Genomic DNA, 13365 nt, shown 5'->3' with positions numbered 1-13365 from the left:
AACAAAATATTTTTTAAGTATTATATGAAAATAGTATATGAGAATATAATTATATATTTTGAGGTTAAATGAGCTCGTAATCTGCTTCCCTCACGAAAAAGGTGTGTAAAAAAAATAAAGGTATGCTACAATATTAGTTAAACCATCATCATAAAATCATGAAGATACACTAAACATATACTACTTTTAATTAACTTTTATTAACTTCACCCATATTAACAAACTTGGCAAGCTAGAAACAACTAAAAGCTTTTTAAGTTATCTTGGCATTGGTAAATTGAATTGGAAGTCACTAGATACTAAAGCCATTCAACCAGCTCGGTTGAGAACGGTTGAGGTTTATAATCGTGCCAATCCGTGCTCAAGTGGAAATGCTACTGTAACTGCTCCGTACCATGCTCAGAATCGTTCGGCCCGATGGTGGAAAAGCAGCTATAGTGGTGATTTGAAAGAGTTGTTGTGTGCATCAGCGGTTGAGGCAGATAAACGTAGGTAAATATTGTTGTTTATTACTATGTTATACTGGTGCATATACATTCAATTAATAAAAATCATTCTTTATAAAAAAAAAAAGAAAAAAAAAGATGAAAAACATGCCTTTATTTTTTTTTATAGATTTTTACCGTATTTCTTACGTTAAATCTACTTGGCTGTTTAGTTGAAATGATGGTTCCTGTGATTGAAAAATAAAAATCACCCTTTAATATACTTTACAGCATATTCATAAATATTGTCAAAAGTAGAGGTAGACAGATACATTGGTTTTACCGATTAATCGATGCCGATAGTTGTTTTTTAATTTCTCTGTGTTCCTCTGAAAATTATGTTTTTTAAATTGAAGCGAGGGCATGCAAAGAAAAATGCGACTATAGAGAAATGTCCCTTGTCAGCAAATGTATTGAAACGGAGTCAAGTCTACATAATTTCAAAATAAAAGTCCCTGGTGTGTTTCAGGGTTGTTTAGTGTTAAAAGTCCCATGTTATGCACCCCATCATCTTTGTTTCTGATTATTATTGGGATTTTGGTTGAAAAATAAACTTCATCTGGGATAGTATTCATTTTGGATTCTGACCTCTATATCGGTGTTGACTGAGAAAATGTTATAACATTCTATAAATCGATTGTAAAAACTATCGGACGATTAAATGGTTCTCGGCATTTTACACCACCTCAATTATCGGTATCCGCAAAATCTACTATCGGTCGACCTCTAATCAAAAGCCCTAGTGTCCATTAATCCATAATTGTGCAGCTACCAAAAATGATTTAGTTAAAAGATACCAAAAACACAAACCTCCACCCAAAAATGAAGAAATGATTCATGTTAAACAAACAGGAAATGTACAGAATGTGTTTTTTTTTTAGAGTTGTTGTATGTACATGTTTTAGTTGTATGGTTTTATTCACGGCAGCAGCTCATTTTTCTTCAGCTCAACTGCTTCACTACTTCCCCCCTCATCTCTCTCTCTCTCTGTAAGTGATCGCCGGCTCTTTTATTAGAGCAGATAGCATCCTTGCATTGTTTCAAGAGCTGTCCTGCTGCTCTCGCCTGCAGCGCAGTGGATTATTGCCGCATTATTTCACGCTCGCCTGCCTCTTTTATCAACTGCTTCTCAAGTAATGTTAATAGACTAGAAAATTGAGACATTTATGAAGTATAGGCAGTGTTTATGAAAAAATCCATAAAATATGACAAGGGCGAGGTGAGATAAAAGCGCCGTTTTAATAGATTACGGCGAAAGGAGATGAGAGCGGGCACCGACGAGCACCTCCTCCAAGATCGCTCTGTTTTATCCCATTCATTTAGTTGTGTTACATACAAACAAAGTTAAATGTTGTAATTAATCTGTACACAAAGCGCTGCCTACCTCCAGTGAAGCTCATTTTCTTCCTCAAGTGGCTTCAAGAGATGACTTCAGTTTACAAGGAACATCTTTAAAGATATAAACATGTGATCTTATAATATATTAGAAGGGCATATAATATCCTCTTATTAAAGCAGCTGGCCTCTAAGTGAGTGATTTAGCTCAAAGACTTGCTGTTAATCAAAGGGAAGCATTTAACAATGATCAGAACATCTCTTTTATGAGGTTTATCTCAAAGCAGCTGTCCCTCTAAATTCATTTATGAATCCAGATAACGAGCACGTGTTCACGTCTGATGACAGTATTCTGCTACTGAACTGGATTCGCTCATTGTTTTAACAGATTTACTCTGCTTAAGCAGATTATTCTACTTTCTCCGCAGCAGAGGTCTGTGCCTTGTCTTTGACGCTAATTGTGGGCGTCAGATTCAAATTTTTACCATTCCCAAAATCCAATGCAAATCCAATTTCCGGGCTGCGGGAGTGTACTATAGAATAAAACGGCCCTCCTGACGGAGTGGGCGTATTCCCAAAAATGGGACTAACATGACTACATCTTCCTTGTGGATGTTAAATTGGATTATTGAAGCAAATTTTGCATGCCAGGTCCCCGGGTGGGCCGTTCATCGTAATTTAGCAGCGCGGTCGTACCCGGAGTATAGCGAGGTCTGTTGTTTGTTTCTGGATTCCATTATGCAGATGTGATCATTGGAGTTGTAAGTCACTCTTCCAAAGGGATTTTAGGGAGCAGGAAACATTAAATCACAAAGGTGTGCGGCGATGCGCAATTTACAACTCCCGCTGTTAACTGCGACTTTGGTTAATGGAGGGTCAATTCTAACCATCTGCCAACATGCAAAGCTTAATCGTCTGTTATGAGAGAAAATTGATTTTTTCCCCCCTTCACTTGGAAAAATGTTTCTCCTCTTCATTTGACGGCTGATGCTGCATTGCTGCAAAAATCGCAATATTAGCAGGGAGGTGCAGCAATTTCTCCTTCACTCTTACTAATGTAACATCAAATATCATTTCATCAGACCTCATTAAATTCAGATATGGGCTGCTTAAAAATGTCCTGGACATAAGTATATCACGCTAAAATAGGTGGTAATGATAAAATGCTAATTAAATGAGCATAAATATCAAAATAATAGCATAGGAACAAATGATGTAGAAGAAGAATGAAATATATCTCAAGGCAGAGCAAAGAAAATCTGTCACACATCCAGAATTCCTCATTAAGGATATCTGGACTATTATGCTAAACGTGACCTCGACACGCAACCTAATCAAGGGTGAAACTGAGAAAATATAAAACACACATCGTGCCTGTTGGTTAATTTAATCCAAATAATGGCAGAATGAGTGGAGCGCCTGAAGCTACACAAACGCAAAGGTTAACGAATTTTCTCAATCACATCTGATAGAGATCTTCACATTACTGAACAAAAGCAACATATTCTTGGCAATTAGACAAAAGACCTTCTTGAGGAACACATACTGATTATGAAATACATTCAATATATTTGGTACAAAATGACACTTGAAACAACTCTTTTTTTTATTTTTATCAAATTATCAGTGAAATTAAGTGCTTGACCTTCAGAAAATGTTTATTATATTAGCTGTTTTATCTTACATTTGTCCTGTTTTGGGACATGTAAGAATGTGGTTTTTTTTTGTTTTTTCTAGCAATAAACATTTACCGTAAATTTAACAGGATTTATTCCTGAATATTCACCAGAATGAGTCATTCTCACAACAACACTGATAACAAGGTTGAATGGTTGAGTTTGATAAATGAAGTCAACACTACATTATTTGTATATATTTAGAAAACTAAATGAGATTATGCACTTGTTTGGGCCAAACAATCTCACTTCCTGTGTGTAACATTTTGTTGCATTTTTTGTAATAAGGGAAAATATGCAGTAACAAGGTTCTGTGGGACACAGCTAAATGTTTTTGGTTATTATACTAAGTTAATCATTATTCATATTTTTAAAAGAGTATCTTAGCATGCACCCGTTTCCTATACTGTTCTTTAAGCGATGACAGCGTGAATATAAATCATCTCTAAACAGCAGCACAATGGACAGCAGACGAGGGGTTATAATAAATAAGATGCCCCAAAAGCGATCATGCTAACTTTAGATGTTCTCTCCAGCTTTTATAATGGATTGAACAACGAATCCGTGATTGTTCCGGGGAAAGGCAGAGAATTCTCACAGAAGAGCTTCTGTCGGATCAGAAAACACGATGAGCACAACACTTTCTCACTGTGAGCGCGCGGCAGGGGTTGACGTGTGCGCATGGGCACAGCGAGGGGGTAATTATAGCAATATGGGCAACTGTCTACACTTTTCCAATTTAGCAAATGTAACACGGGGCACTGGCTGTCATGCGTGATGATGGTGCGTGCAGAAGCGTTTACTCATGATTGAACTGTTGAATTTGTGATATTACACTCGCTGTGTGTTCGAGAAATCACAGATCATGCTTTATATTATAATGCCATGCTCGTGAAGATTTGATGTGCACACTTTTTAAAATAGTTTCATTCGTCAACTGTTTTTGAATCACGTCACTTATATCAGTGATGAACTTATTCTAATAATTCAATTTAATCATGTATTATGTTGTAAAGTTACTGCCAACCGGCGAGTAAGTCAGTTTTATTTACTCGTCAAAGCAAATTGGTACCCGCATTTAGATTGTAAGCATTTATCAGATGCTCTTATCTACTCACTACTTCTAAATGTCAAGTAAGATTTTGTGCTACTTTAAAGACATTAATTTAACATTTAATTTGGCATATTAATCCTTTAAGCTCTGAAGGTGTTTTTAAAGATTTCCTGTTTCAGTGGCATACCCAAAATTAAAGACTTATAACTCAACAAAAACAAACAAAAAAACAAACAAAAAAAGCAGGGTCAAGTATTTGGTATCATTGTAAAGAAAACTTTAAAAATGTTTTTAATGATATAGATTATGATACATTCTGAGACTCTCAGACTAAGAAACTGCAAAAAAAATAAATAAATAAATAAATAAATAAAAATAAAAAAATCACAAAACAAATTGAGCCAAAAAGTTTCCTTTTTTCTTATTTGACATTATATATCTCTGGGTGTAAATAAGGTGGCTCCGAAAAACGTTTGTTCCCAATCATGTCAACTGTATCTGAGAAAAGTTTTGTGTTGATACAACAAAGCAATCAAAAGTTATAGCATTACAAAAATAATTTATCATAGTGTCAAAAGCATCTCCAAACAAATAAAACATAATAATTGTACATAAGAACTAATTACACATGCAAACACAACAATGACTAAAGGTTTGTACAGCATGCAGACATGATTTTAGTTATGAGATTTCATAGAATGGGTTTCATTCTGTGTCATTTGAGTCATCATTGAGTCTGTGTCATGTATTTGGCGCCATCTCCTGGTGGCCATATGTAACATTGTGCATCATGTGGATTATCTAATGATCTATATACATCTGATAACCTTGTGTGTGGGCTCGTTTGAAAGATAAAAGATATTTTATGTTCCATTTATTTTTCGTAAAGTTATAAGTGAAAACGCGGCATATAGGCAGCACCAACATAATTGTCAAAGACAAATACTCAGCTATTACTCGCAATATTTTTGTCTGTGAGTAAAACTAATACGCTGGTTGTATTCTACTCTTTAAGAGCTTTCCAACAACATATGACACATGACTATTTGATGAGTTTGATGTTTTTACTGATTACAATAATATGGACAGTGCAATTATTTTATAAATTATCTAAACAGAACACTTCTGATTTATCTGTTAATTTCAAAGCACTTGTTTAATTTTGGTCATAATGTCTACATGCATTGGAAAGTAGAGCTTCTAAGATTTCAAACGATACCTATTTTGTGTTGGTCAAGACTGTAGTTATTAATATTTTGACAATTTTTGGAATTAGAGATGATTAAATGATTTTGAGTAGTGATACACTGATATAGTATATGTAATCATTTGTATTTTTAATTATATTGAAAGTCTGGGTCTGGGACAAGATGAAGACCTGGTAAAAAACTTTCCAAGTCAGTTTTAATGTGACCTTCACACTGTATAACAAAAAGTAAATCTGTTCGTTTAAATAAAAATCCACCCCTGGAACATGAAAGTCCCTGAAGTTGAGGAAACACCCATAAATGGCTTTAAATGCAGCACAAATGCACGCTTTGAGTCTTAGCGAGAGGACAAAAGGACAGATGCAGTGCAATACACAGTAAACACACACACACACACACACACACACACACCTACCTTCAGTTCAACCAATCAATTCCTTCAAAACACACTGGCAGATCCAAACAAACACTGCTGGAAGAATGACTCCTCTATCATCTTTATCATCTTTTAATGTAAATTAAGACTCGATTCATTTGTAAAGTGTGTGTGAGTGTGTTGTGAGGAGTCGTACCCGCACCGCCTGACCGTAGGGGCCGATGTTGGCCGGGGCCCAGTGAGACAGACTCTGGACGTGTAGCGTTTGTTTTTGTGGAAATGGCTCTTCCTCAGACACCAGCATCCAATCATGAAGCAGAACGTCCATCCGCAACAGCTGACCGACAGGAAGTGACACCTCAACACACACCCTGAATGACAGTGAGGTCAGATGATTGTCATAGAATCACACTGAGATGAAGCCTGATAGTTGTCTTTATCTTTATTAAAGGACAGTCATTAAGACTGTGTGTATGTGTGTGTTGTACCTGGCGGGTGGATTGTGCTTGAAGTATCTGCTGTACACAGAGTTGATCTGACTGAAGTTCTTCATATCACTCACATATAGATGAACCAGAACAACATGCTTCAGCAGGAAACACTTCTCCTGCAGTTCACCTACACACACACGACTCATCATGAAACATTGTTGATCAAGAAATCACATTTTCACATCTCAGGCTCAAAATACCAGCGCATAATCAGCACAGACACTGAGAGACCCTAAATGAGCTGAACAAATATGTTTTGTTTTTCAATTGCCGACACTATTACACACAATATTAAATATGTGTTTACTGCCTTGCAAAGCACCAATAGTTATCGATCATTACTAACCGTAAACATGACCCTAAAGTAGGGGTGGGCGATATGACCAATATCTTTTATCATGATATGAGTAATTTTATATCACAATAACGATATACAGTATATCACAATATAGTAAAAGTTTTTTGGAAAATCAATAAAAAATGATTTATCTATTAAATAACCCTATTGTAATGCCTATTTTTGGAACTCCAGTCAGTGAATTAAATACTTTATAAATTAAACTACCTCCTCTTTCTTTATTTGGAACAAGACAAACAATGTCAAAGTAAATAAATAAAAATCAACTTGTTTTCAAAAATCAACCTTACATAAATGCTAAGTATGCCACATTTCAGTTTAAAATGTTGTTGACCAATATTATTATTATTATTATTATTATTATTATTATAAACTTTGCTCAAGAAACTTAAGATCTTCTCAAAGCAAAGCGACAAAGAAAATAAAACGTAAGTAAAAAAAAAATATCCAACTAAAATTATCACTTCTTGCAAAATAAATAAATAAATAAATGACAGAATTAATGCAGAGTTCATCTTTTGGCTTTCATATTATTTTGAGGTGGTAAAACGGTTGTGCGAAACAGTTTGCAGATTCGATTTTTCTGCCCTGTACACCATGTCGCACCTGTTTTAATAACGAGCTCCTCTTCATTTTCTTGACCTGTTTGGGAGTCGTCCCGTTCTGTGGAGATTTCTTTCTCCATTTGGGGTTTTCCTGGGTCAAAAATGTGATCCCGCTCTGAGCACTCCTGTCTCTGGAGCACAAATATCGGAAAGCCTGCTGGATTTGCGTGCACTTCAGAGCTCCAGAGACAGGGTGCGCCACAGTCACGTGTCAATTGAGAAGAATATATAGCGCTTTTACAGTGCCAAACGTGCAATGAAGGTCATTAAATTTGCTTGGGTGGCCGCAGAAGAATGTTCAATGCCGGAAAAAACCCTGTCCATGTTTCTTCAATTCTCTCAGTCTCACGTGAAGCCCTGACCACTGATAGATAAGCCCATGCTACGCACATGGATATTTACATATCGTGATATACATAATATAGCAAAATCTCTATGTGTTGACACTTTATTTCGTCGCCACAATATGTATCGTCATGTCGCCCAGCCCCAGCCTAGAACACTAGATATTTTTTAACCCTGTCACAGTAAAATTGGTATTCATACACAAAATATAAATAAGTACATTCTGTTTTTATCATTCAGTTTTTATGTGCCTTGTGATTAATCACACATTATGCCATAAATATTTTTAACTCATGAAGTTTCTCTTTTAAATCATGTTTTGTGTAAGGCCTGTTACATTTAAAATATGATTATGTCTAATAATGCCTGAGAGATTTTTCTTATTGTTCTTGGCACAACACAAACATATTCATTATGTTTGTGCATTGTGCCAAGAACAATAAGAAAAAGAGAAATTTAGCTCTGTTTGAAACATGTGGTCAATATTTATTTATCAAATATGGTATCTGAAAGATCAAACCATTATTTGTAAAGGGGAAATATCACTGCACAACAGGGTAGAATAAAAAAAAAACTGAAAGTGCAGGAACAAAGACACTTTCAGCATTTACTCAGAAAATGTATAAAGCATTTTAGGAAACAATTACGTTTTAAAAGTTTAAGTTCTGGGTAGTAACACTTTACAATAAGATTCTAACAATGAACAATAGTTTTACAGCATTTATTCATCTTGGTTAATGTTCATTTAAACATATTCGAACACATTTAAGCACTATGAACTAACACAAACTACCAATGAACAAGTGTATTTTTACTAACATTAACAAAGATTAATAAATGCTGTACAAAGTATACAAGTTCCCACTCTTTTCAAGGCACAATTTTCCAGGACATTTTATGCGCCCAACAAGTGTAATATTTAAGCAAAAACGCGTCTATATAAATCAAGCTTTTATTTTGGCGTATCTGTGTTTTTTTTATGTTAGTTTCTCACCTCCAGATAAGCAGTTTGCTCCATGGCCCAGTGCGATTATTAATCCTTCTTAAAACTGTGATTTAATTAAATAAATACATAGTCTGTATGTGCTGTGCACTTCAGAGTGCTCTCTGTCTCTGTCATCTCACACAGAGTGTACGTGATGATCATGATGAGGTGTTTTCAGTGTATGAGCGGCCGTCTCTACACATTCATGTTGAAGCGCACATCTCTTGCAGATTATATATTTACTTAATTAAATCACAGACTTTTGCATTTTAATTATCACACTAAGACATATCACAATTTTAATTTAATTCATTGTACATTCAAATGTTCATTTTCGTCCAGATATGTCATATTCCACGACATTCTGCATTTTATTGCTGATGCCATTTTTATGACTACATTCTACATGTGGTAACCGCAGAATAAACTGACTCCGATCACTGAATTATTGAACATTAATTCACATCCCGAGGTATTAAGGCAGAATCAACATGCTACCACTCAGGGTGTGAATTAGTTTTCAAAGAAATCAGTGGTCCGACCGTCAAATGTTTTTGTGGTTAACACAACAGCAATGCTGGAATGAATTTTTTTCCATATCAATAAAATATCTTCCCTGTTGAGTAAGGAAAAAGCCATCTCTGTGTTGCTTTTAAATCCTTTCAGATCTCAGAGTTGCCGCCACCTCTGAAAAGTCAAGCCGATGTTGATTGGGGTTTTATTACGGACTCTGTCGCTTTCCCTTTGTGCTCTGGACTCTGCTCTGTTCGGGGTTTCTTTGTTTTTACACCCGGTGATTCCCCGGAGGTTTTCCGTTTGAATGATCCATGATCCACACACGCACTACAGTAGCCGGAGCTTATTTTCTCTGTGTACAGATATGACGTCAACACACACGGACGAATGACGTATGAACGCAATTTCCCGCGAAATCCGTCCCGACAGCTCTAAAATATAAATAATTATTATAGATTTATCAAAGTGTATTTGGGAAAAGACATGGTTTAGAAGATGGATTTTTGTTGGATCTCATTAATAACATTTTGTTATTTTTTAACAAAAAAAGTTACATAGTGTAGCTTTAACAAATACAACCTTATTGTAAAGTGTTAGCATGTTTTGATCTCAAATTATGCAACTAATTTCAGTATCGTGAAAAACATTGCTTATGTGATACTTTTAACTTTTGCTGCACACACAATGGAAAAGTGAGGAAAACACAAACGACGTCCCCATTAGAATTTCACATGTCAAGATTGTTTTTCCTTTCAGGCGTTTGTGTTTGCGTGTACTTTGCGTGGTTTGCTCACAGAAGAAAGGCCATCATTAAATATTAACTAGTTTAATATTGTCTCGGCTCTGTGAAGGCTGTTTGCTGAAGTAAGACGAAAAACATTAAATATGCTTTTCATCTTTCTTAAGATTTTTCTCTTTGCTCTTGAAAAGTTCTGCGGGTGATAAAAACAGCCACACAGCGCGAGTGTGGTTTTTGAAGCAGTGGCTAATTTGAAGTGTCTGCCCTCGCCGGTGATGGATGAAGTCGGTGACACGCGCCTCGCTCACATCCCGCTTAAAACCCGCTGCTGTGAATAAAGACCTCGCCGCACCTCTTAAAAGTGCATTTTGCAGCACAACAAGGGGGAAAATGAAAGCGCGTTTGGAACAAAGGCCTGTTTGCGTGTGTGTTGTGGATGATGATGGTTTGATGGTGGACTGAACTGCACCAGAGTGCCCACAAGCACCAAACAAAAGCTTCATCTTCTTTATTCTTCATTATTTCTACACAATCGCCATGGTCAAAATACCCCCGCCCCACACACACACACACTTAAAATAACACTCAAGGCTACATCTGAGAAAACACACATCACAGAGACCCCTCACCCCATGTATATACTGTGATCATATAAAGAATGGAAAACAAGAGAAATGTTCGTACTTTCCAGGAGGGTGAAAACATCTTGGGTTTGACTCTGGGCATTGGGGTGTTCAGAGGGAAGAGCTGTTAGACCAGTTATCCACTGGTAACCCACTGAACTCCTGACCGAGTGTGATGGCACACAATCTTTAAGAGAACACACACAAACACACACAAGTCAACATCAACTGTGGTGGTACCATGGTACAATGATGGTATCAGATAACAATACCATAGTACTTGATATATGCATTAGTACTACATTACCATCATACTTAAACACCAAATATATTATATAATGGTTTAGAAGTGCTGATGTTATATAATGTATACGGCATTGATATGGTACTAAAATGAATACATGTTAGTGAGAGAATGTGATACTAAACACATAAAAAAACGATTTAGCACTTATTTTGTCAAAGATGTTTCAAATGCAGCTCTGTGGACATGAGGAAATCAGACTAGTAAATAATTAAAATGATTTCAATTATTTAAAGTTTGACTTTTTGGCCCACAGCAGTGTTTAACATTATATATAGTCTTCATTCCTCTTAACTAGCCTATCAAAATTGTAATCGGTTTAAAATGATACATTATAAATACCACAGCTTGTAGGAATGACCCCCCCCCCATTGAAATGTATTAATATGATGGTTTAATGCTCTCGAATCTGTATTTAATGTAGTCTGGGTGCTGTTTTCTTTGATCTTGTGTAGTTTTATTGAGTTTTTAAGGACGAGTTCATGTCACACAATCTTCCAAGTGACAGATGTGCTGAAATCCAGTAGAGTTTGATGGACACACAACCTTTGACATCAACAGAAGATATAGGAAGAGTTTTTTCCTCCTTTAAGTCTATTTATTTAGCATTCTTAGTATATTTTATTTGCATTTAGCATTTTTTTTTTTTAGGAATGTCCCGATAACAAGGTCCGATACCGCGTTTATGTACTTGTGCTCATAAAAATGCTCTGATACCAAAAACCAATACCATCTGACGTACGAATGTCATTCTGTAAACATTCAGCACCCAGATTAAAACAATGTTATGTCCTAGTGAGGTTATTAAACTGTAAAGGCTGCAATTTAATGAGTCAAATATATAGTTTGCATGTGCTGCGGGCTTCAAAATGAATGTGTGGAGCCGGTGTTGTAGCTTTTAGAGATCTTTGGCTCATACAGAGAAAACACCATCATGAGCATCATGTTCTGTTTGTAGCAGATGACAGCGAGCAGAGCGCTAATCCACTATGTAACGCGCAGCAAATACAGACTACATATTTAATTCATTAGCAGCCGTATGCGATTTCATAATAAGGGATGCGTTTCATTCAGAAGTGATCATCCCTATGCCCTATTCCCTTTGAAGACTTTACAGTGCACTGTGAGAGCTCTGGAGGACTGAAAGGTGTGCAGCTCATAAATAACATTCATTCAGAACTCACCTTTTAAGTCATTTTTATTGAAAATGCTGTTTGACATGATCTTACAGCATGGCTATCATGACTGTTCTCCCTTCGAAGTGCCCTATGGAGGCTGATTTATCCCCTTTGGAAAGCAGGGTATGTCACACAGCGACCTGCTTTTCCGGAGGTGTGAAGCTACCGTCAAAAACACACGGAAACGGAAAGAGCTTCACTCCAAAATAAAAGCTCAATTTAAATGGAAAAAGGTATGACAGAAATATATCTACTACTACTACTAATAATAAATCAACAGTAATTGTATTATATTTAAGCAATATCTCACATCTGTGATGCTCTGTTCTGCAGCACTTTATTTGACAAAATATAACTCCAATGTTGTACTGTGGATTAAAAGCACTTCATTTGATAAAAATAATACACAATTATGTTGAAAATTAATTGTTATGTTTTCATTTGATTAAAGTTTTAATGAATTCATTTATTTAAACACCATTTTGATGATAAGATTGAAATAAATATTTGATATGGAGTTCAGAAAACATGTATTGTATCAGTGAGTACTGAAAAGCATCGGTGCTCATACTAGTTCTTAAAAAATACATTTTATTTTTAATATATGCGTAATACACGCTCGTTTTGTGGTAATGTGTGTAGATGTACATCTGCATTATACTATAAATTGCACTGCAATTATTATCTCAGTTTATGTAATACTTTAGTTTAATAGCCCAGGTTATGGTTTATAATAATATATGGAGAGAACTAACTGTGTGCTATATGATTTAATTACAAATATATGATATGAATAAACAAATATATAATGGATACTTTTGGAGCTAGATTCCTTTATGGTTCTGATCTATCTACCCTGTCTGGTTTATGATCACTCGTCCACCGCTTATATTAGAAACATAAAGCATCAGACAGCGCTCTCATGATACACATCGTTTATGAGACCGTTTCAACAACACTATTTCAGTTGGACTTTTGCATCATCTACAACATTGTCCAATGCTTTGGGAAAATCAAATCTTTTGAATATTGGCTGGAAAAAACGAAATCTGTCAATTCAATTTCAAGTGTTTACAGATGGCTCTTG

General features: G+C 35.7%; 1 protein-coding gene across 3 annotated transcripts in view; it reads right to left on the bottom strand.

Annotated features, from left to right (window-relative positions):
- dph6 (diphthamine biosynthesis 6) overlaps window positions 1-13365 on the bottom strand; it is a 108295-nt gene that overhangs the window by 48140 nt on the left and 46790 nt on the right. For 2 of the 3 annotated variants that reach the window (XM_051723208.1, XM_051723209.1), the window contains exons 10-12: window positions 10858-10983; window positions 6623-6752; window positions 6331-6505 (exon numbers count right to left, since the gene is read on the bottom strand). In XM_051723208.1, coding sequence (XP_051579168.1) covers window positions 6331-6505; window positions 6623-6752; window positions 10858-10983 — 431 coding nt within the window. Of the gene's footprint in view, window positions 1-6330; window positions 6506-6622; window positions 6753-10857; window positions 10984-12301; window positions 12441-13365 lie in introns of those variants that run through there. The other variant, XM_051723210.1, reaches the window with a different exon arrangement.

Source organism: Myxocyprinus asiaticus, chromosome 17 (assembly GCF_019703515.2).
Source record: "Myxocyprinus asiaticus isolate MX2 ecotype Aquarium Trade chromosome 17, UBuf_Myxa_2, whole genome shotgun sequence".
Taxonomy (NCBI): Eukaryota; Metazoa; Chordata; class Actinopteri; order Cypriniformes; family Catostomidae; genus Myxocyprinus; species Myxocyprinus asiaticus.
The sequence above is the reverse complement of the archived record's forward strand: the minus strand, read 5'-3'. Positions and strand labels throughout refer to the sequence as shown.